The 24,380-nt window shown below is 33.7% G+C and overlaps 1 protein-coding gene across 3 annotated transcripts in view; it reads right to left on the bottom strand.

The window, feature by feature from the left end:
* Nucleotides 1–3,073: 3,073 nt before the first annotated feature.
* The window catches only part of LOC141907883 (uncharacterized), a 38,252-nt gene continuing 16,945 nt past the window's right edge, over nt 3,074–24,380 (bottom strand). For all 3 annotated transcript variants that reach the window (XM_074797641.1, XM_074797642.1, XM_074797643.1), the window contains 47 exons: nt 24,307–24,324; nt 23,796–23,846; nt 23,502–23,591; nt 23,343–23,420; nt 23,205–23,252; nt 22,980–23,033; nt 20,864–20,899; nt 20,617–20,628; nt 20,123–20,179; nt 19,903–20,031; nt 19,633–19,680; nt 19,100–19,183; nt 17,935–17,979; nt 17,720–17,770; nt 17,009–17,044; nt 16,490–16,507; nt 15,598–15,645; nt 15,210–15,332; nt 15,051–15,128; nt 14,914–14,961; nt 14,657–14,710; nt 13,672–13,713; nt 12,888–12,941; nt 12,768–12,809; nt 12,633–12,674; nt 11,896–11,922; nt 11,787–11,819; nt 11,295–11,330; nt 11,153–11,206; nt 10,544–10,582; nt 10,088–10,123; nt 9,184–9,201; nt 8,938–8,985; nt 8,641–8,730; nt 8,482–8,559; nt 8,344–8,391; nt 8,102–8,155; nt 7,702–7,737; nt 7,561–7,614; nt 7,435–7,476; nt 7,263–7,304; nt 6,989–7,015; nt 6,883–6,912; nt 6,734–6,769; nt 6,592–6,645; nt 6,018–6,056; nt 3,074–5,268 (listed from right to left, as the gene is read on the bottom strand). In XM_074797641.1, the coding sequence (XP_074653742.1) occupies nt 5,261–5,268; nt 6,018–6,056; nt 6,592–6,645; nt 6,734–6,769; nt 6,883–6,912; nt 6,989–7,015; nt 7,263–7,304; nt 7,435–7,476; nt 7,561–7,614; nt 7,702–7,737; nt 8,102–8,155; nt 8,344–8,391; nt 8,482–8,559; nt 8,641–8,730; nt 8,938–8,985; nt 9,184–9,201; nt 10,088–10,123; nt 10,544–10,582; nt 11,153–11,206; nt 11,295–11,330; nt 11,787–11,819; nt 11,896–11,922; nt 12,633–12,674; nt 12,768–12,809; nt 12,888–12,941; nt 13,672–13,713; nt 14,657–14,710; nt 14,914–14,961; nt 15,051–15,128; nt 15,210–15,332; nt 15,598–15,645; nt 16,490–16,507; nt 17,009–17,044; nt 17,720–17,770; nt 17,935–17,979; nt 19,100–19,183; nt 19,633–19,680; nt 19,903–20,031; nt 20,123–20,179; nt 20,617–20,628; nt 20,864–20,899; nt 22,980–23,033; nt 23,205–23,252; nt 23,343–23,420; nt 23,502–23,591; nt 23,796–23,846; nt 24,307–24,324 (2,315 nt within the window). In that variant the 3' untranslated portion in view covers nt 3,074–5,260. The remainder of the gene's footprint in view (nt 5,269–6,017; nt 6,057–6,591; nt 6,646–6,733; nt 6,770–6,882; nt 6,913–6,988; nt 7,016–7,262; nt 7,305–7,434; nt 7,477–7,560; nt 7,615–7,701; nt 7,738–8,101; nt 8,156–8,343; nt 8,392–8,481; nt 8,560–8,640; nt 8,731–8,937; nt 8,986–9,183; nt 9,202–10,087; nt 10,124–10,543; nt 10,583–11,152; nt 11,207–11,294; nt 11,331–11,786; nt 11,820–11,895; nt 11,923–12,632; nt 12,675–12,767; nt 12,810–12,887; nt 12,942–13,671; nt 13,714–14,656; nt 14,711–14,913; nt 14,962–15,050; nt 15,129–15,209; nt 15,333–15,597; nt 15,646–16,489; nt 16,508–17,008; nt 17,045–17,719; nt 17,771–17,934; nt 17,980–19,099; nt 19,184–19,632; nt 19,681–19,902; nt 20,032–20,122; nt 20,180–20,616; nt 20,629–20,863; nt 20,900–22,979; nt 23,034–23,204; nt 23,253–23,342; nt 23,421–23,501; nt 23,592–23,795; nt 23,847–24,306; nt 24,325–24,380) is intronic.

Raw genomic sequence — 24,380 nt, 5'->3', positions numbered from 1 at the left:
TGAATGAATGTCATAATTTATATGATATTTATTGCACATGATTGGACCCATGTGATTAATATCCACGATACTGTGGCCTATAACTCTTTTTATGATGTATTCTATAAATACAACACGGAATGCTTCCCTATAATCAATAGAAGATTTTCGATGGGACACGAAAGGTTTACCAACGGTTTATTGATTTCTTTAAAAGAAGGGATTCTCTCTATAGAAGATTTTAGCAAACTTCAGACTGATAGAGACATCTACAATAGATACAGAAACGTTTTTGGTTCGAAGAATGAGAACCTAAGCTATCGTCAAGTTGCAGTCATCAAACAGGACAGGATCGGAAGGTTTTTTTTTCAGATTGACTGATACGCCTCAATGAAATAGGTCCACATACGTAATTCGCTTGTCTTAAGAATATTATAATTATCATGATAGATATATTCAAATACTCTGAATAATATCATTTTCTAAAATCATGCGTAATGAATGCTGATTTAGCGGTTGGTTAAAACAAGTCATTACATCTACTCGCGCATAAATACACCATCAATGCTTAGCCAGATAAAGCGCCAGTACCCGTACGTACAGCCATACACACGTTGATGCCGACACCGGCTTCCACTTCAAAAGTTAAGAACAAAATATTAGAAATATTTGTGATCCGATTTACACCAAATAAACCTTTAAAGTAAGGTATTTAGCATCGGATATTGTGCCGAAAATTCTACATTGATACACTACAAGTTTTTCAAGTGAGCGTATTTTTAGTGTAAACCAATCATGTTGATTGACAGGCAAGCTCAGCTGCGCGCCGCATTTTATCGATGACGTCAGATGTAAACAATTCAAATTCAAAATTCAAACTCAAAATAACTTTATTACACCTTAATATAATTACAAAGCATATCATTTAACACGTGCGCAATGCAAACGGAAAACAAATTGAAAACAAACTTCTCTAATGGAATAGCAATTTCTTTTCATAATTTGCCTTTCTTTTATGTGATTTATAATTTAGTACATCAGACTTTGCTTCTTCGAACCCCAGGACTTTGAAGTCCTCTTGTTAATTCTTGTATCAAAAAGCTAAAAGGCTGCATTATAATACTATGTTAAACAATGCGAGAGACTCCAAAGAAACCTGGAAAATAATTAATAACCTAATTAATAGACAATCACAAAGCCTTGATTTCCAGATATTTTTGAAAAGAATGGTGTTCTGTACGAAAATAATCTTACTATAGCCAATGAATTTAATGAGTGTCTCACACAAGCGGGTCCAAATTTAGCAAATGATATTTTACCTAATAAGGAAACATTTTTTGACGCCTTATAAAACGTTACCATTATGAAACCTAAACAATGCTAACCATTCAGCGTCATTTTACAAACGACAACCGTAAATCGATGTGCAAAACATCACAGGTCTATGTGTACACAACCAAGCTACTTGGCAAAATATAATTGACAAAGATGTAGAATGTCTTACTGTGATTACATAATGTCATTAGAAGACGTATTGTAATAGTAATAATTGATGTATGATTATATCAGAAGAGGTAGGCATAAATAGAAATGATAAGTAAATCGGATTATTCGGTCATAATGGCGGATCTATACACGATTTGGAAGTCTGATATAAAAGTCAGACCCTGACATGTGGATGCTGGTGGAATGACGAAGCTATCTACGATCTGTGTAGGGCCGGTGTGAATTTCATCGACGGCTTCAAGCGGTCTATATAAAAACGTGTAAACATATAATTTCAATATTCAAATGTTTTAGAAAGTATGTTCGATATTAGGGGTATGCCGGTTTCATGAGATTAGCAATTTATAATAGCATAGCTGTCATATACGGCTCCGCGTCCTCTGATGGCATGTGCTTCAGGCGACAATTTAATTATTCGTTATTGATGATTATGTTGAGCATTACATATAAGATTCCCAAATTCAATAAAGTTACAAATTTTAGAATAAGAAAACACAACATACAAAACACGGGCGTAATTCATACGGAATAACATAAACAAGCCTATTGCTATTTCAAATGACAATGTCTACTTCAACCCAGACTCAAGATAGGATATCGAGTGACTGGTCCCCGGCCGGGATTTAGCCCGGCCGACCTGCTACCCAAACCTCAAACCCAAATTTCTTAAAACTTCGATTTCAAATTTTCAATCCCACGTAAGCTTATCCCAAAAATTCTGCATTTTTTCGCAGGCGTCAAATAATTCATTAAAATTAATTTTCCTGTTCTCTTTTCTGGGTCCGCCACATAACAAAATAATTTGTTTATCTCTCCTACAGATTGTTTAGAAATTGAAAATATAGTTTCAAAATTCAAAAATAGCGATAACACTGGTCATGATGGTATTAATCAAAAGATCCTCAAGATAGTTATTAACGTTATATCTATGCCGTTATCTCATATCCTGAATCTAAGTCTAGCTAATGGGCAAGTACCTGAATCCATCAAAATATCGAAGATTTAAATCTGGAGATGCTTCTCATTTTTCAAATTACAGACCTATATCAATTCTTCCAGACATGTATTTCTAAGATCTTAGAAAAAGTTATCTATAAAAGAGTTATAAGTTTTTTGGACAAACATAAAATACAATCTCCATGTCAATTTGGATTTAGGAAAGACCATTCCACTGACATGGCTATTACTGTTATTATAGATAAAATAATCAATAATTTAGACAATGGCAAATCTACTATAGGAATATTTTTAGACCTTTCACGTGCATTTGATACAGTAAACCATGAAATTCTATTGTCTAAACTTTGCCATCATGGCATTAGAGGTACAACATTACTTTGGTTTTGAAACTATCTTTCAAGTCGTTTGCAGACTGTTCTATTTAAAGAGACTAGTACCACTCATTACATATTTTTATATAAAACGGATTATAATTCAGTCGAGGACGTTACCCCGCTCCCTCCCCTCCGCCCGGCACCTTCTCCTTATCATCCAGGGAATGATATCAAAAAACGTTGAACTTCACCAGCGACCCGGGTCGATTCTACCTCGGCTGCATTTGACACAAGAAAACAATGACTTCACATTTATAGATAAATTCTTTTTATTTCAGCGAATAAAAGAAGCACGTTACATCATTAGCGATTTCTAGCACAAAAACACAGTACAAAGTTTTACTAGAAGCCCACGATCTCCCTGGTTTTACCAGGAGTCCACGATCTCCATGGTCTTACAAACCGCATCAAACATCATCGGTTTCATAAAAGTTTTACAAAACTGGTTCAAATAAATCAATTCAGATCAAAATGCAGTAAGATCACTCCAATGGCCTCCAAGACTGTTCTAGTTAGATCACAATATAGTATGTTTTAGTAAATAATTAATCGATTAATCCCCTAGATCTCAAGATGCCTACACATTCTGTTATAATCAATCTATTGCGCAATTCAGTTACACGGTATATTTCAGTAATTTCACAATATACAAAAGCGTCTCAGTTATAAATCCTAAATCCGACTTGTTTCAGTTAGTTCATTCATGGACTCTTAAAAGTCCATAGTTATTGAACATTTAAGTAGGACTATTAGATACAGACTGTATCTTTGCGACAGTATTTCAGTCGTCCGCGAAAAGCACAAAATATTCGAGAATAATCAATTACAATTAGATTAATCAATTTTAACGAACAATCTGCTAATTAGTAAATGTAGCACTACAATAGAGCATGAAATAAATAACACAAATTACAATGATTTTATCTTAAACCACACTTTTCTCTTTTTAGACCCAGTTCCACAGTTATGAGTTTATTTTGAGATCATGGGTTGAAATTAAGTCATTCACATTAAGTTTTCACTCAAGCCTAACGCACCTCACGGACCCCAGTGCGTAAGAAGTTGCTAAGATAGTTTCGTTTAGCGCGGTACATGTACAGAATCGAAGAAGTCCAACAATTCGAAATTTCATTTGTGACTAACAGCCATCATCAGGTGGAAGTTAACAGCCGAAACGTTGTGGTTTCGTTTTAATAAATTACATCGTATAAAAATTCGAATTGTGGGACTTCTTCGATTAGAGTGTTTCATTCGACTACTAACATGCTGGGAGTCTTGTTTCTCCCATAAAAAGATGGAATACTTTTCACCTTTGAGAGATTCTTATTATTTAAACTGATTGATTTTAATTAATCGTCACCATCACTGATTTTTAGGTATAGGCTGATGATATTGTTGACAGTTGTAAAACCGTATATCTGAGTCTAATTCGACTTGTGTACTGTTTAATGGAGAAATGACCTTGGGCAGTATTTTATTTCCAACTCTCAAATGTCTTAAGTCCAAAAATTGTCTGAAATCTAAAGACTTGGTTTAAGTTGTTATATCGGCTATAACTGAGGACCGGGTCTAAGTTATAACACAGATCGAATAAACAAGTTCCGGTTTTTGAAATATTGAAACATGCAAGATTGAAGCGTATTTTCTACCGGGCGACGCAAAGCAATCAATTCTAAAAACAATACGCAATACGCAAACAGTTCAAACAGTGGGAACCGGTTCCAAAGTTACTCCGAGTTAAAACCAGTTCATTATCAATGAGTTAACTCACTAGTCGGACTAACAACACAAGCGCTGTACCCACTGCCACGCATTGTTCGCTATACTAGCCATCAAGTGATCTACCACCACCACTCACTGGTCGGCCAGTACCCGATCTACCATCACCACTCACTGGTCGGTCAGTACCCGATCTACCATCACCACTCACTGGTCGGTCAGTACCCGATCTACCATCACCACTCATTGGTCGGCCAGTACCCGATCTACCATCACCACTCATTGGTCGGCCAGTACCCGATCTACCATCACCACTCACTGGTCGGTCAGTACCCGATCTACCATCACCACTCATTGGTCGGCCAGTACCCGATCTACCATCACCACTCACTGGTCGGCCAGTACCCGATCTACCATCACCACTCACTGGTCGGCCAGTACCCGATCTACCATCACCACTCACTGGTCGGCCAGTACCCGATCTACCATCACCACTCACTGGTCGGCCAGTACCCGATCTACCACTCACTGGTCGGCCAGTACCCGATCTACCATCACCACTCACTGGTCGGCCAGTACCCGATCTACCATCACCACTCACTGGTCGGCCAGTACCCGATCTACCACTCACTGGTCGGCCAGTACCCGATCTACCATCACCACTCACTGGTCGGCCAGTACCCGATCTACCTTCACCAGCAGTTTCATTACTTAGACTTCTACTAAGCCCCTATTAATAAATACAATATAAACCAAACATCAAATACAATTACAAACACCTTAGAGTTTGTTCTGCTTTAGATATCCAATCATTAACTTATATTCACTGTTGTATTCTTTAAGTTCCCTTAATATGTTTAACTTGTAACCGTTTTAATGCTGTATATTACCCCTAGTTTGTATTACATCTGAATACAGTTCGTAACTTATTTCGTGACTTGTTCTGTATAGCATTAAACCTAATAATTTTGTTATAATACTAGTATTTATGATGATTACTTTTAGCTATTAAAGGATATAATTCAAACGTTGAATGAATATCTTCTAAAGGAAACAATTCAGACTCTTTTTATTCATCTAAGTGAGGAGTTTTGATATCATATTATTGAACATTGTTGTTCATTAATGTCTTAAACTGTTCAGTAGAGATTAGAACCATGAATACCGGATTAACCTAATCAGGATCAGTTAAATCCGAATTCTGAGATTCCGTTCAGTTTTATGACTATTTATTAAACAATCAACTAGTATCTCATTGAATGCGATTTTAAATCGTGATTTCTCATAAACCAGATGAATTTCACCGGTTTCCCCAGTGATCCGGATTAAACCGGTTTAATCATATACTTCGGATCTCCCACAAACCAGAGAAAATGAAACTTAATTTCATCTTAATTTTGTCGATTTATTGTATGTCAAACTATTTCATCTCTCGATCCTAGTCTAAATCAGAAAGTGATGACTGTATAATTTACTTACTCGACTCCTCTACCAGGAAACCGAGCTTTTTTAATTCGCCTGAAAAATGAAATGAAAACAATATATGAACTGATGCATTCAAACTATAAACAGTTGTATCATTCACATATAACATCAGATCAAACTCAAATCTAAAGAAGTAAAGACCAAACAAGTTTGTGATCGAACTCAAAACAGAATTTATGGATAGTTCTCACAATTACATGAAGTCAATAAACCCGAGTATTTCATGGGTGTTGATTTTCATTTTCCAGATTTAGCAGCTATCATCACACACTACAGTGACATCAACATTTTACCGGTGATTGGCTGATGTAGGTGATTTTCAAGAAAGATCGGTGAAGAAAGTTGAAGCGCAAAATAAATTTTCAAAATACTTCCAGAATGAGAGGAAAATCTATCAACTTACAACGCAAATATTTTGAGCCATGATGAAATATTATTTTGCAATTCCTGATTTCCCGGTTTGGGGACCATAAGACACGTTATATATATATATATATGTGGAAACATGAATCCATGAATATGGAAATATTGAGTCAGTAAAATGTTTATAGAAGTCAATATTGATTACCTTTATCTGTTATAGCACGTATCTTATCCATCAACTCTCTTGATTTCCTCATCACTGAAACATAAATTAAATTACGTATAACATTATAAAACATTATCAAAATCGATAACATCAGTTTTAACACACATAATCTATTCATTACCTTTTGGTTGTGCAATTTTAGCAAATTCATTAAGCTCTGAAAAAAAAAACATCAGGATTTTTAGTGAATTGTTACTCGACTTCCCGCCCAGTTGTCTGACAGATGAGCCACCCATACAACAAATATAGATATAAAACAATATCACATACCATAAATTTCAGATGGTTTAACCGTGAAATCTGAAATTAGAAATGATTCTGTAAACATCAACATAAACTCATCATAAAACTGAGTATTTATTATCAGTCAATTTACCTTTCATTTCATCAGCTATCCATTTCACTGAAATAATGATAAGATATAATTCTGAACAGAATATTACATAATCTTCCTTATTTCATAGACCGCGATTCAAAGTTACCCTTAGGGGTAAATCATCAACAAGGGTGACTACCACCCTAGTAACGACAGGAAGCCATGGAACGAAATAGTTGACATATTTAAAATGGAATTTGTTTTTTCCCAGGGAATTTGTTTTCTAATCTGTGAAATTCATCAGGTCAAATTCGTTACCAGAAATGTTACAAACCTGCAACTTCATAGTTCGGTTTTTTGCCGGCTTGTGATTTTTCTGTAAAATATAAGTTTACATTGAAAAAAATACACCTTCACTAAACATCTGAAGTCATTTCAAAATCTGAATTCGACTAATTGGAAATATTCAAACACAGAATTCATATTTATGAAGAATATTTAATTACCTGAATTCTTGATAGCTTCATTCACTGCAGTCTCAACTGATCCTATAAATAATAATACAATACATACAGATATTAATATTTGAGTTCTGGTTGTTGAAACAGGTTCTGATTTTACTGGAAACCTACTTCTAAATTCGGGAGTCTGAAAATATTCGCGTTTTATCTCATCAACAATCTCGTCTAAAATACAAATAACAGAATAGTTACATCTCATAAAGTCACCAGGGGGCAGTACTGGGCTGAATATCAGAGCTACACAATATTTACCTGTCTCTACAATCATCTTTCGGTTTTTAAAATAGTCTAAAAATATCAAATCATGAAACATTAGTTCACAGAAAAACTGGTTCAGTTTGCAGTTTGTTTCAACTTGATCAATGAATTACATCATTTAAATGTCTTTACACAATTCAGGTACCGGGGCCGGGTACTCAGTTGAGTGTCTGTATTTGGTACTCATTGTACTCACCACACTAATTACATATCCTGACAGTTAATAAATGGTACTCAATCAACTTTCCTGCTCGAATTACAATTTGTATTCAAGTCTTGTACTTAACAGTACTCAAGACGCTCGGTGGTCATTTGAATAAGGTACTCAAGAGAGGTACTGATGATAGGTACTCATGAGGGGTACTCATGAGAAGTACTCATGAGGGGTACTCACCAGTGTTCCATTTATCACGCATTGTTTTACTGCATTCACCCAAACATTCAGTAACTATAAACAATAAATTTTCACATTGATTCAAACTGAGACCAAAGGGTTTCAAGCGCTCTTAGTTTAAAATTAGTTCAAATTGCTCTGCATCAAAACAGGTCTCTGTGAAGATCTGATTAAATTGATGAATTTCATCTTCAATGAATTCAATACTATATTTCTGTTTATCTGAATTTGTTTATATTCACCTATTTCTGTCAGTTCAGTTGTATTTGTTTCACCGTTAATTTCATCTCCTATTCAAACAGAACAAACAATTATTATTCAAAACACAAAAATCAGATCATTTAATAAAACGTTCAGTGAAACAAAAATTTATTATTTACCGTAACATTCTTTGACTTGTTTCCAATAACCTGTGCCTGTCTTTAAAGTTCTACTGGTAAATTCACTGAGTTCAGACACTATATGTAATAAACAATAGACAAGTTTTTATACAATAGAATTCTATTATAAATCACAAACTGATTTCACTGTGAACTTACTCGCGCGAGATATATCATATGCCCAGTGTTTTGATGACCACATACTGCGAGCGTCTTTACATTTCTCTTCTAAAACAGTCACTAGTGAATCTGTAATTATACATGTTACAATGTACCTAATGAGGAGCAAAACAACTTAGAAAATAGAAACTATTACAACATTGACCGATGTTTTAAACTATTTATGCTGCAACAGCGCCAAATATCCTCCTACAAAATACAGTCGACCTTCACCCTTACTCTGTACTGGTTTAACTTGTTAACTAATACCCTTAACAGTCAATACAATGTATTCACCTTTAAATCCCGGGATTCTGTTTGCAATAATTTGTTTGATGTGTTTCACTGAAACAGAATAAACACAATAGATTACTGCAGGGAGAGAGAAACATGTTATTCTTTCCAATCCTAAAGGAAGTATTTCATGACCAGCTTCACAGAATTCAGAGCTATATAAGAACCGCTTCTATTCAATATAGGATATATCATATTGTGTTATCTATTTATGTAGAGTTTAACGAATCAGTTGTTATCAGTACTTACACGCTGTTTCGTCTTTTACTGAAAAACAAAAAACAACAATAATTCAAATACCGGATATATAAACATTGAGTACCGGTAGATCTAAACAGGTAAACTTATACAGTTCACTTTAACCATATAATTCTTACTTCTGATTAAAATCTAAATCTGGAAAATTCTTATTTATTTGTAGAATACATTTAGTATGATTACAGTATTCGATTTATTGTATCATTGTTCAATGTATTATATCTATGTAACTTATTTTTAAGATTGTAATATTTGAATGTATTAAGCTTTGAGATCATTTTATGATGTAAAGTACTTTAAGGAGTTTAGGGGTTAGGAGTTTGTGTAAGGAGTTTAGGGGTTAGGAGTTTGTGTAAGGAGTTTAGGGGTTAGGAGTTTAGGGGTTAGGAGTTTAGGGGTTAGGAGTTTAGGGGTTAGGAGTTTGTGTTAGGAGTTTAGGGGTTAGGAGTTTGTGTTAGGAGTTTAGGGGTTAGGAGTTTAGCGTTAGGAGTCTAGTGTTAGGAGTTTAGTGTTAGGAGTTTAAGGGTTAGGGGTCTAGTGCTAGGAGTCTAGTGTTAGAGGTTTAGTGTCAGGAGTCTAGTGTTAGGGGTCTAGTGTTAGGAGTCTAGTGTTAGGGGTCTAGTGTTAGGAGTCTAGTGTTAGGAGTCTAGTGTTAGGAGTCTAGTGTCAGGAGTCTAGTGTTAGGGGTCTAGTGTTAGGAGTCTAGTGTTAGGGGTCTAGTGTTAGGAGTCTAGTGTTAGGGGTCTAGCGTTAGGAGTTTAGTGTTAGGAGTTTAGTGTTAGGAGTCTAGTGTTAGGAGTTTAGGGGTTAGGAGTTTAGGGGTTAGTGTTAAGGAGTTTAGGGTAACTCAAAACTGTGTAAATTGACGAATAAATCAAACACGCGTTCTACTCACTTCTATAAGCTACGATTCCTCGTTCCTTTAATTTCTCTGAAATCACAAATAGAAAGAATATGTGAATTCAGCAATAAATCAATCCATGATGAAAAATAAATAATCTGTGTGTGATGACATGTAATACAAGTGTATATACCTGCTGATATGATACGTGATATGATATGTGATATGATATGACTATTTATTAAACAATCAACTAGTATCTCATTGAATGCGATTTTAAATCGTGATTTCTCATAAACCAGATGAATTTCACCGGTTTCCCCAGTGAACCGGATGAAACCGGTTTAATGATATACTTCGGATTTCTCAAAAACCAGAAGAAAACGAAACTTAATTTCATCTCAATTTCGTCGATTTGTTTTATCTCATACCATTTAACGTCAAAACTACGTAGTTTAACCTCGTTCATATGGTTTAATTCAGAAAGTGACGACTGTATAATTTACTTACTCGACTCCTCTACCAGGAAACCGAGCTTTTTTAATTCGCCTGAAAAAAATGAAAACTATGTATGAACTATACCAGGAAACCGAGCTTTTTAATTCGTCTGAAAATAAAATAAAATATTCTTGAAAATTTGATGCATACAAATTATAATCAGCAATATTCACATGAATAAGATTAACTTCAAATGTAATGAAATAAAGACCAAACAAGTTTGTGATCGAACTCAAAACAGAATTAAGGATAGTTCTCATAATTTTATGAAGTCAATAAACCCGAGTATTTCATGGGTGATTATTCATTTTCCAGATAGAAATTAAGCAGATAACATCACACACTACAGTGACGTCAGAACATTTTACTGTCGATTGGTTGATGAAAGTGATTTTCTAGAAAGATTGCCAAAGAAAGTTGAAGCGCAAAATGAATTTCAAAAATATTTCCAGAATTAGGAGAATTTCTAACGCATATATTTCCAACCTGGAAATATAATTTTGAAATTCCTGATTTCCCGGTTTGGGAACCAAAAGACATGTTATATATAAATGTGGAAACATGAATTCATGAATATGGAATTGAGTCAGTAAAATGTTTATAGAAGTCAATATTGATTACCTTTATCTGTTATAGCACGTATCTCATCCATCAACTCTCTTGATTTTCTCGTTACTGAAATAGAAATCAAATTACGTATAACATTATAAAACATTATAAAAACCGATAACATCAATTTCAACACACATAATTTGTTCATTACCTGTTGCTCGTGCAAGTCTAGCAAATTCATTACGCTCTGAAAACACATCATGATTTTTAGTGAATTGTTACTAGACTTCCTGCTCAGTTGGCTGACTGATGAGGCACCCACAAAACATATACCCAAGTCCTTTATGTATGGTGGCTGAATCGGGCCATACTAAAAAATTCTTCTGTACGGGTAGAGCAACGATAAAAAAATTTTCACAGTGGCCCTTTTTTGGTTTTCTCACGCGAGAATTAAAATCAGCCACTATCATATAGTCAAAGTCCTTTAAGCTACTTTTGGGACCAATGAAAAATATGACATCGTAATGAATTTTGGCGATTTATAAATGGTATTTTCATTTCATTGAATTTGAGTTTGATTTTACAAATTTGTTCTCTGAAAAATGTTCGTGTTGAGTGAACAGTGACAGTAAAAACGATGACAGCGACCGTATAATCAATAATCAACCTATAATCAACTGTATATAACAATTATATTACATACCATATGATGTTTCAGATGGTTTAACCGTAAAATCTGAAATTAGAAATGATTCTGTAAACATCAACACAAACTCATCACGAAATTGAGTATTTATTATCAGTCAATTTACCTTTCATTTCAGCAGCTATCCACTGCACTGAAATAATAGAATAAAATTCTGAAGGGAAAGCAACTGAAAATTACCTCATCTTTGTGGTCATAATCGTGGGCCTTGTTTCATAGGGCGGGTTCAAAGTTACCTTTTAAGGAGTCATCCACTAATTAGGTACGCATTTTGGGTAGGGAGGGGGTTAAACTCAAAAATCAAATTGTACAATTAAGGGGGTCTTATTAAATTGCATACTTGTGTGTACAAAAGGGGGAGGGGTAAATAATAATGCGTATTGTACGCACCTTAAAAAAATTCAATTCTGTTCAGGATGAATTTTATCACGTGACTACATTTTCTACCACCCTTTTTATACATAATGGACTCGATCTAACTATTATCAGCATACTCGAGGCTTTTTCTGAATTTGTTGCAGACGTAATAAATGGATGATCCTCTTGGGGAAAATCCTCAACAAGAGTGACAACCACCATAGCAACATTGAGAAACTATGTTAACTACTGACAATTTTCAAAAAGTTTCCAGGGCCAAGGGGTCGGTTTTATAGACTGGTATTATCTTTAACCTGGAGGCTAACTTGATTCAATTTCAATTAAGTTAACTCCCGGGTTAAAGATAATACCAGTCTATAAAACTGGGTCCAGGGGAATATTTTGCCCCCTAATCTATGAAATTCGGTCCTGTGTAGCAACCACATCAGGTCAAATTCATTTACAGAAATTAGAGTTTTTACAAACCTGCAGCCTCATAGTTTGGTGTTTTGCCGGCTTGTGATTTTTCTGTAAAAATACATTTGAAAAAATACACATTCAGCCAAACTGAACTCAATTCAATCACAGAATGCGAACTTATGAAGAATATTTAATAAATACCTGAATTCTGGATAGCTTCATTCACTGCAGTCTCAACTGATCCTATAAATAATAATACAATACATACAGATATTTGAGTTCTGGTTGTTAAAACAGGTTCTGATTTTATTGCAAACTTACTTCTAAATTCGCGAGTTTGAAAATATTCGTGTTTGACCTTATTCACAATCTCTTCTACAATACAAATAACAGAATAGTTACAATTTAATTTAGATAAAAATTTGATAACTATATTAATCAGCTTGATGACGTTTATTTCAATTCAGGATTGGGTCTTATCTTTTACCTGTGAATGAATTTTCAAATCTTTATTTACCAAGAACCGATATATTAGGCCCCCCTCCTAAAACGTTTTATTAGAAGAACTACATTTTATTTTTTACTTTAACTTACTAACCGAATTCCGTGAAAACTACTTAAATTCAAATACATTTAGGAACCTTGATATTTAAAAAAAACCAGGCTAAATCTATAAAATTAGGTCTACCGGTAGATGTATATAGATCGCTCCGGTAGTGTGTGTAAATAGTATGTTGTAAATAACATTTGTTATGTTTTAAAATAATATTATTTTCTAGGTTTTTTTTGTAATTATGCAAATACTGTTTTTTCTTCATACACCATGGGAATGGTTGGAGTGTAAATAAATTCATAATTCAGAGCTATACGATATCTACCAAAAATTAAAATCAAAGGACAAAACGTTTCGATCTGTCGCTAGAGACCAACGTCAGACCTGAGTTGATGTCTAGTGAAAATTCGAAAAGTTGAGTCCTTTGATTTTAATTTTTGATAGATAAATTTCGCTTTTTTAATCTTCTAAAGACTTTGTATATAGTGGGTTTTATATAAACTTACTATATTTCTCCACGTCATCAGTTCTGACTATTCTACTAATATTTACCTATCTTAGTCTCTACAATCATGTTGCGGATCTTGAAATCGTCTAAAAATATCAATACATGAAATTCAAGCTCACAGAAAACTAGTCATTCAACCTGGTTTAGTTTACTGCTGGTTTCAACTTCATCAATGAATCACATCATTTAAATGTCTTCACACAATTCAGGTACCGGGGACATTATTCACTAACTTTACGCAAGTTTGCGTGGATGATTTGCGTTGCGAGACGATTTGCGATGAAAATCAGTTTGAGATAAACTCATCGCAAGATATGATTGGCAATTTTTCACGCAACGGGAACTAGTCCAATCATAAAAGGTATTCATAGTAAAAACTCATTGCAAATTGATATTTGCATCAATATCTTATTCACCGTCACCATATCTGGATTCTTGATGTGGCCTCATTGAAAACAATTTGTATTTGATTATTATCAAAAGAATATTTATTACCTTTAAATTAACATAATATTCCAATATTCATTATTCATTATCGGGAATGGACGCTGTACCTTTCTTAACTTATCATCGATTTAATGATTTTGGCATCGAGAATAAACTAATATTTAATTCATTCTTAAAAGTCTTTTCTTGAAAAAATAATTCTGTGTACGTGATATAACGCTGGATGCCGGCCACCATAGGGCAAATATATTGGTGAAAAGGGTCTTAACTATAATTAACAATGAATCCAAGTTGAGCCCCAGAAAAATTTGGTAAGGTACTGGTCCATCAGACCGCACCTTGAAAAATATCAATTATTTACGTTATTTAACTTTCAAAAGCCAAGAAAGTATTATTTGCGCGGTAAATGAGAGTTAAGGGGTGCCTCTTAGTTGTGCACGCAGATTTGAGGGAAAAATTGAGCAATTTGTGAGGAAAATATTTGCGCTGATTTTAGTGAATAATATTTACGGGAGGATTTGCGATGAAAATTGTGTTGCGTGGCGTTAGCGAATAAGGTACTCACTCATGAGGGGTACTCACCAGTAATCCATTTATCATTCATTGTTTTAGTGCATTCTCTCAAACATTCATCAACTATAAACAAATAAATAAAGACATTTTCACATCGGTACAAAATGTGTGAACAAACAGTGGCGGCTATCAAACACTTTAAGTTTCACACTTAAAACATGGACCTGAATCAAAACAGACGCCTCTGAAGATCCGATTAAATTGATGAATTTCATCTTCAATGAATTCAACGCTATATTTTTGTCTGAATTTTTAAAAATATTCACCTATTTTTGTCAGTTCAGTTGTATTTGTTTCACCGTCAATTTTATCTCCTATTCAAACAGAACAAATAATTATTATTCAAAACCTGAAAGTCAGACCATTAAAAAATTCAGAAACGAAACAAGAATCTATTATTTACCGAAACATTCTTTGACTTGTTTCCAATAACCTGTGTTTGTCTTTAAAGTTCTACTGGTAAATTCACTGAGTACAGATACTATATGTAATAAACAATAGACAAGTTTTTATACAATAGAATTCTATTATAAATCACAAACTGATTTCACTGTGAACTGACTCGCGCGAGATATATCGTAAACCCATTGTTTGGATAGCGTCCACTTGGTAGGGTTTATACTGCTGTTTGTTGACAAACCAGAAGCCTTTTTACATTTCTCTTCTAAAACAGTCTCTAGTGAATCTGTAATTATACATGTTATAATGTACCTATGAGGTGCAAAGTTAAATTTAGAAACTATCATGATGTCAACTGATGTAAACTATTTATGTTGCTATAGCGTCACAATATCCTCCTACAAAATACAGTCGACCTTACGCGAAATAACTGTGTATTCCACACGAGAAGCAAAATAATCAACTCAAACTCAATCACGATAAAACCCGTTCATGACGGCCGGTTCTTTGCTAGTATACTAAACACCTAACAGTCAACACAATATATTCACCTTTAAACTGTGGGATTCTGTTTGCAATAATTGGTTTGATATGAAACACTGAAAAAGAATAAACACAATAGATTACTACAGGGAGAGTAAAACATGTTCTTCTTTCACATCTACAAATCAAGTCGATAAACCAGAGAATGAATATTGATTGTACTGATTTATAAATAAACCGCGATATTGAAGATCAAGGAAAATCTGTTACTCTCACGTTTCTGCTTCTATCCATGTTCAAAGCCACTGCGAGTCAAATACTACATATTCCGCCGAGTAGTGCCCCAAATTTGTGGAACAAGCCGCCCAGGGGTGGCTCCAGCCGACCGCAACTACCGCTTTGAGCGGTACTCACGATTGTAGAAGAACCATTTTTTCAAGTTCCTCGTGAAAATCTCGTTTTAACAGGAATAAATTACCCCTGGCAAGTGAGTTATTATCGATGAGTTGATTTGAATTTGATCAGGGTTTGAGTTGTACAGACATGTATGTTATATTCCAGGCTGATATTCTGGTAGAAGTAATAGAAATGGTTAATTTGAATAATGGAAAATGGTAAACTTTTTATTTCTTTAATAAATATTTCCAACAAAACTTCACGATTTTCTGAGGGAGTACCGTAATTGGGTTATGATTGGGCTTACCCTTCCACAGTTGAGCGGTACTCACAGAAACCTTGGATAGATCCGCCCCGAAGCCTCCACGGGCAATTTCATCCATTGATGAATGTGGGAAGCCCCTGAAATGTTTCCTTTCTAAGGCAGCATTTCGTGCAGCTTTTCAAGTACTCTGAACTGTTTACTGGTTTTAGCGCAATATAAGAATCGCTATTATTCAAAACAGGACATGACAAATATCTATTTATCTAGACTCTAATGTGTAAGTTGTTATCAGTACTTACTCGCTATTTCATCTTTTACTGAAAAACAGAAAACAACAATAATTCATATATAAACATAGAGTAGATATAAACAGGTCAATTCATACAGTTCACTTTTCACTTCTTTTCAATTAAATCTAAATTTCTTTAAATCTTATTCATTTGTAGAATATCATTGCGACTAAACGCTTTTATCATCTTTCAAAAATTACTTTTATAGATTTATTTTTTACATGATTATTTATTTCTGCTGATGTTTAATTCTATTATTTTTTTTAATTATCATTATTATTTATTATATGATTATTCAATGTGCTTTAATTCTATACTTTATTTTCTAAATTGTATGTAATATTGGTCAATGTTTTTTGTCAAGAGTTTGAAAATATCCTAATTTTTTATTTCTTTTTCAGTTTTGTTCATCTCAATAGTGACAGCTTAGAAGTCTAGGGTTAGGAGTTTAGGGGTTAGTGTTAAGGGGTTTAGGGTAACTCAAAACTGTGTAAATTGATGAATAAATCAAACACGCATTCTACTCACTTCTATAAGCTACGATTCCTCGTTCCTTCAATTTCTCTGAAATCACAAATAGAAATAGAACGTAAATTCAGCAATGAATCGTTCCATGATGAAAAATAAAATGAAGTTAATCAACTTCAAAATTACATTTTACAAGCATAAATGACATAAACGTAATATGATTGAGGACGTGTGCGTGCATGCGACTTGCGTGCATGCGTGTTGACATGATATACAAGATGTCTTCCCTTCCTAGTTGACCCCTTTCCCATTTAGCCCCTTCCCATCTCGCTCCTTTTCAATTTCACCCTTACCATTTTTTCAGCCCCGCCAATCTTTTTTTTGCCCATTTTCCACCTCGTACCTTTTTGTTTTTGATTGATATTCACATTAACTTAATGACTGAAGTTAATTAGGCACAGGCACAATTAACAATCATGTTACATTGCTTAGATTCAACTAAGCTTCTTTGAAAATGTACTAAAAGGGGCGAAAATGTGAACAAAGGGGCGAAATAGGAAAGGGGCAAAATGGGAAAAGGGCCAAATCGGAATAAATAAGCGGCGAAATGGGAATAAACCGTTATACAAGTGTATATACCGGCTGATATATGATACATGATATATGATACATTGACATGATATGATATGGGTCACAAAAAGGGCGCTTGCCCGACAAAATACGGTTACAATTTAATGCAAGAATTGATAGTAAATCGTTTGAAATACAAACCTGTAGACATTGATTGTATTCTGTTTTTCACATCATTATAAATTCCGTCAACTGAAAATAGAAGAAAATCTTTAAATTATTTTACACAGTAAAATCAGCTGTCAATATGAAGTCATAGCAGTGATTGAAATAAACCAGTCATTTGCGGATCTTAAAACATTCATTTTTGATTCGTAAAAATAAACATTTTACACACATTTCATGAAACAATTTACCTTTCCAGTTTTCTCTCTTCAGCAAATTGTTGATTTCGCTTGAGTCTAAAAAAGGAAAAACATTTTAAGAATCTTAGTGAATGAATATACAATTGTTGATTGTAGATGTATTAAATGTATTTTTCTGTAAATGTAAATGTAGTTTACGGTAGATGTAAATGTAGTTTACTGTAGATGTAAATGTAGTTTACTGTAGATGTAAATGTAGTTTACTGTAGATATAAATGTAGTTTGATGTAGATGTAAATGTAGTTTACTGTAGATGTATTAAATGTCATTTACTGTAGATGTAAATGTAGTTTACTGTAGATGTAAATGTAGTTTACTGTAGATATAAATGTGGTTTGCTGTAGATGTTAATGTAGTTTACTGTAGATGTAAATGTAGTTTACTGTAGATGTAAATGTAGTTTACTGTAGATGTAACTGTAGTTTACTGTAGATATAAATGTAGTTTACTGTAGATGTAAATGTAGTTTACTGTAGATGTATTAAATGTCATTTACTGTAGATGTAAATGTAGTTTACTGTAGATGTAAATGTAGTTTACTGTAGATATAAATGTAGTTTGCTGTAGATGTTAATGTAGTTTACTGTAGATGTAAATGTAGTTTACTGTAGATGTAAATGTAGTTTACTGTAGATGTAAATGTAGTTTACTGTAGATATAAATGTAGTTTGCTGTAGATGTTAATGTAGTTTACTGTAGATGTAAATGTAGTTTACTGTAGATGTAAATGTAGTTTACTGTAGATATAAATGTAGTTTACTGTAGATGTAAATGTAGTTTACTGTAGATGTATTAAATGTCATTTACTGTAGATATAAATGTAGTTTGCTGTAGATGTTAATGTAGTTTACTGTAGATGTAAATGTAGTTTACTGTAGATGTAAATGTAGTTTACTGTAGATGTAAATGTAGTTTACTGTAGATGTATTAAATGTCATTTACTGTAGATGTAAATGTAGTTTACTGTAGATGTAAATGTAGTTTACTGTAGATATAAATGTAGTTTGCTGTAGATGTAAATGTAGTTTACTGTGGATGTAAATTTAGTTTACTGTGGATGTAAATTTAGTTTGCTGTAGATGTAAATGTAGTTTACTGTAAATGTAAATGTTATTTACTGTAGATGTAAATGTAGTTTACTGTAGATGTAACTTACTTTTATCTAAAGCAGTTTGAGTAGCAGTTTTCAATGATTCATCAGATTGTATTGCGCTAATGAATTCATCCTTGAAATATTCCACTGAAATTCACATAAAAACAACAACATTCATTGAGTGTGGTTTCAATTCTAAACTTTTGTTGCTTAAAGACCTTCAGTTCCGCTGGACATTTAAAAGACCAGTAAAGCAGGGGATTAGAACATCATGTTCAATTCAGGATGAATGATAGAAGAGCATTTCCTGGTATTCCTAACGAGCAGTTTAAGGATTTTTAACAAGATCTTAGAAGAATTAATCGTCCTTTCAGGGACAAAGATCAGCCGCAGAATATTTCAGGCTAATGCTCCTAAGAAGCTGGTCACAGTAAAAGGGCTTTCGTAATGCCACTTTTGGTACCGATGAAATACATAAAGAATGGTATTTCCATTGAATTTAGATTTGCCGGATTTGTTCTCTGAAAAATGTTGACGTTAAGAGATCGGTGACATTAAACAGGTTAGCTTAAGCTTTTTACAGACTTATATAATACCTGCTTTATCCCACAGAATATCTGGATGTCGATTGGCTGAATCCAACTCTACAAAAATTGAATAGGATTTTAACATTTAAAAAAAATGTAATGTTTTGTGATAAAAGGATCAGACTGATCTACAAAAATTAAACAGTTTAAAAATAGAGAAATGTGTAATAAACCGATTAGCCTGATTCTCAACTCGGTGAATTACTAACAGGTTATTTCAGACAGAGTTTACTGTATTGAATTAAAATTCAAACATGCAGTTTCAGTGTAGTCACTTACCAGTGCTGAGTTGTGCCGGTATAATCAGTGTTAGAGGCAATATTTCTTCAGGTGTTTTTACGCGTTCGAATGATGCCTCTTGTGTCTTTATGTGATCATCAGGTGTCTTTATTTGATTAAATACACTGACTGTAATAAACATTGATAATAAACATCAATAAGATTTAAAACATAAAACAATATGTTGAATTTCACACTTTGTAATGTGACTGTACAGTACCTCTCTCACGTTTCCTATCTTCAAACTCTTTATCGGCTAATTCATGTAGTTTAAAATCTATCAATATAGAAATTCATTAACTTAAACAAACTCGTGTGACTTGTAGTTCGAAGTCACTATTATTCAATGGTTCCACGAAATCAGAGGCAAGCGCTGACTACAACTGTCAGATAAACAGATAAGTGTGACTCTGGGTTTTAGGTCCACCATGTGATGATATTGACAACTGGTTTCTATTTTAGGGATATTTTTTTCTGTGTATAATATTTGAAGAAGTAAATTGCATTGAATTGTTTTATGGGGCAGCAATTATGAATAACCAGTTATCACTGAACCCAAAATGATTGTTGCTCTTGTGAATCCAATGAATAATTTGTGATTGTCAGCATCAGTTCACGCAGATACCGGTACCTGTCAGTAGATACATCTAACAATCACTTTATAGATCAAAATAGTGAAAATCTAAAATAAATTCTACTCATCTCAGAACTCACTTATCCCTCTCGCTGAAATATAAATAGATAGAAAATCAAACAGATTTTCATGATGAATTCAAATTGGTTTTTCATTGAACCAGTGGCCGGCTCCATAATCGAAAATTGAATCCAAAATTCGTCTTAAATCTTATAACTGGTTCTAAGTTGTTAGATCGGCTGTAAAACCGAAATCGTCTTAGACTGGTTTGGACTGTAATGATTACTATGGAACCGGCCCTAGGTGATTCATATACGATATATTCACCTGTCCCTGTAATCATCTTGTTGTGCTTGAAAGCATCTACAAACAACAAAAAATGAAATTCTGTCACTTAACCTTGTTCATTTTGCAGTTTGTTTCAACTTGATCTGTGAATAGCATCATTTTAATGCCTTTACACAATTCATGTAACCAACCGGGGCCGGGTACTCAGTTGAGTGACTGTATTTGGTACTCCGCATGTACTCTAATCATACTGACATATTCCGACGGTCAATAAATGGTACTCACTCAAGGTCCAATACCTTATGGTACTCAGGTACTGAAATTACGATTTGCATTTGAGTCCTGTACTCAAATTGAACTCAAGTATTATGGATGAGGTACTCATGAGAGGTACTCACACGAGGGGTACTCATGAGAGGTACTCATAAGTGGTACTCACGAGGGTATGGTGGCTGATAAGGACCATGAAAATATTTCCTAACAAAAAATAAATTACCATCGAAAAATATTCGTGAGTGAAAATAATTTTGGTGTGTAAAATGAATCACCTTCAAAATATATTTTATGTGTAAAAATATTTCCATAGAAATATTTTTCTCTGTCGAGAAATAACTGCTGTAAAAATAATTTCGGGTTTTCCCGTTTTCACGCGCTTTATATTGATCGCGCTACAACTACGGCGCAGCAGTGTTTGTACCGTTAAGTATGTTGAACGGGACATCAAGTAAAAGATGTCTTAGTTTTCGATCCTACGGCTACAGCACAGCAACTTGTATCTATGGTGGCTGACAAGGAAGGGCCATGAAAATATTTCCTGACAAAAACGATTTCGTCATGAAAACTAAATTTCCATCAAAAATATTCATAAGCGAAAATAATTTTCTCATGAAAATAATCGCCTTCAAAACATATGCTGAGTAAAAATAATTCCGCTATGAAAAATCGCCTTCCTTCAAAATATATTCCGATGACTAAAATATTTTTGCAGCGTAAAAAATAATTGTGGGTTTTCCGCTGGTGCACGCGGTCGATTGAACTTTCTCACCTGATCTTAACATTTCATCTATGCTACTAGCCCTACGGCTTCTTGTATCCGTTATTTGGGTCCTTGATCTGCGCCCATAACATTGACAAAAGATATTTATTTCTAGATGGACAGGAGGTCTGAGAAGGAAACCAAAATCAAGAGCCCTAATTTTTATTTTGACCGTACACAATTTTTGATATTTTTTGCCCAAATTTGTGTTCACATGGACCCGATGACAGCACCACCATCCCACCCTTCCTTACTTTAGGTTACAAGGACTCGCCGTCACGAAATCTCAGGATTAAAAAAAAAATCAAAGCTCTACCCAAGTACTCTGATTCATGTGTAAATGAGAGCCCTGTGGTATACCCCCCCCCCCCCCCGTGTAGTTCAAGTATGTTATGTACGCAGTGTGTACCACTATACTAAGGGCTAGTAGCATAGATGAAATAAGATCAGAGGTGACTAGCGTACGGAAGCCCCTAGGTGACATATGATATAATTTTTTTCATAATTTCGACTTATTAAGTCGAATTTCGACATAATAAGTCGAATTTCGAGATAATAAGTCGAATTTCGTGTTAATTAACGTGTTAATTGTCGAAATTCGACTTATTAAGTCGAATTTCGACTTAATTAACACGAAATTCGACTTATTATGTCGAAATTCGACTTAATAAGTCGAAATTGTGAAAAGGTTTTCTCGTATGTCACCTAGGGGCTTCCGTACTAGCGGAAAACCCACAATTATTTTTACGCTGCAAAAATATCTTGTCATCGGAATATATTTTGAAGGAAGGCGATTTATTTTTCAGAACGGAATTATTTTTTCTCACGTCTATATTTTGGAGGCGATTATTAAGAAAATTATTTTCGCTTATGAATATTTTTTGATGGGAATTAATTTTTCACAACGAAATTATTTTTACTCACAAAATATTTTTCACAACGAAATTATTTTAACTCACAAAATATTTTTCGATGGAAAATAATTTTTTTGTGACGAAATTATTTTCACTCACGAATATTTTTCGATGGAAACTTATTTTTCATGATAAAATCATTTTTTGTCGGGAAATATTTTCATGGCCCTTATCAGTCACCATATGAGGGGTGAGGGGTACTCACCGGGATTCCATTTGTCACTCATTGTTTTGATGCATTCACCCGAACACTCATCAACTATAAACGAACAAGTGAATAATAAATAAATAAATAAATATATATATATATATATATATATATATATATATATATATATATATATATATATATATATTAATATATAAATAATTTTCAAAATAATTTTTGTTAATCTTGAAATAATATGTAATATGTTAATTTGATATTCACCTATTTCTGTCAGTTCAGTTGTATTTGTTTCACTGTTAATTTCATCTCCTATTCAAACAGAACAAACAATTATTGGTCATCCTTACAAATCAGATCATCAAAAAAGAATCAGCAGTGAAACAAGAATTTATTATTTACCGAAACATTCTTTGACTTGTTTCCAATAACCTGTGTTTGTGTTTAAAGTTCTACTGGTAAATTCACTGAGTACAGACACTATATGTAATAAACAATAGACAAGTTTTTATACAATAGAATTCTATTATAAATCACAAACTGATTTCACAATGAACTTACTCGCGCGAGATATATCGTATTCCCAGTGTTTTGATGGCCACAAACTGATAGCCTTTTGACATTTCTCTTCTAAAACAGTCACTAGTGAATCTGTAATTATACAATGCTCATTAGAAACTACTAAAATATCGTCTGATGATGTAAACTATTTATGCTGCTACAGCGTCAAATATCCTCCAACAAAATACAGTCGACCTTCACCCTTAACTCGGGACCTGTCGACCACCATTCTTACTCTCGGTACCGATTAAATTTGTTAATTGAAACACCTAACAGTAAACACAATGTATTCACCTTTAAATTCCGTTTGGATTCTGTCTGCAATAATTGGTTTGATGTTACTCACTGTAACAGAATAAACACAATAGATTACTGCAGGGAGAGAGAAACATGTGTTGTAAAAGAGCTTGTAAGCAACACAAAACGGCGTGGAAGAAGAAATATTGAGACTACGTGTTTACTATATGACGTTCTATTGATAAGTAAGGATTCACACATACAAAGATAAACCAGGAACACGTGGTACAAAACACATGGTACAATAAAGTTCAAAAGTTCATGTAACCGCAACCACAAACTAAAAACTACTTATGCATATTACTCATATCATAGGTTTTGGATAATACTATAAACACCAAAATGTTCTCCTTTCACAATCCTTCCTTTTGAAGGAAGTATTTTCATCATCTGTAAAACGGTTTCACTGGATTTAGCGCTATATAAGAACCACTACTATTCAAAACAGGAGATGACAAATATATATTTTTATCTAAATTTTAACATGGAAGTTGTCATCAGTACTTACTCGCTGTTTCATCTTTTACTGAAAAACAGAACAACAACAATAACTAATAAATATACATTAATTAGATCTAAACA

Source organism: Tubulanus polymorphus, chromosome 6, assembly GCF_964204645.1.
Source record: "Tubulanus polymorphus chromosome 6, tnTubPoly1.2, whole genome shotgun sequence".
Lineage (NCBI taxonomy): Eukaryota > Metazoa > Nemertea > Palaeonemertea > Tubulaniformes > Tubulanidae > Tubulanus > Tubulanus polymorphus.
The sequence above is the reverse complement of the archived record's forward strand: the minus strand, read 5'-3'. Positions and strand labels throughout refer to the sequence as shown.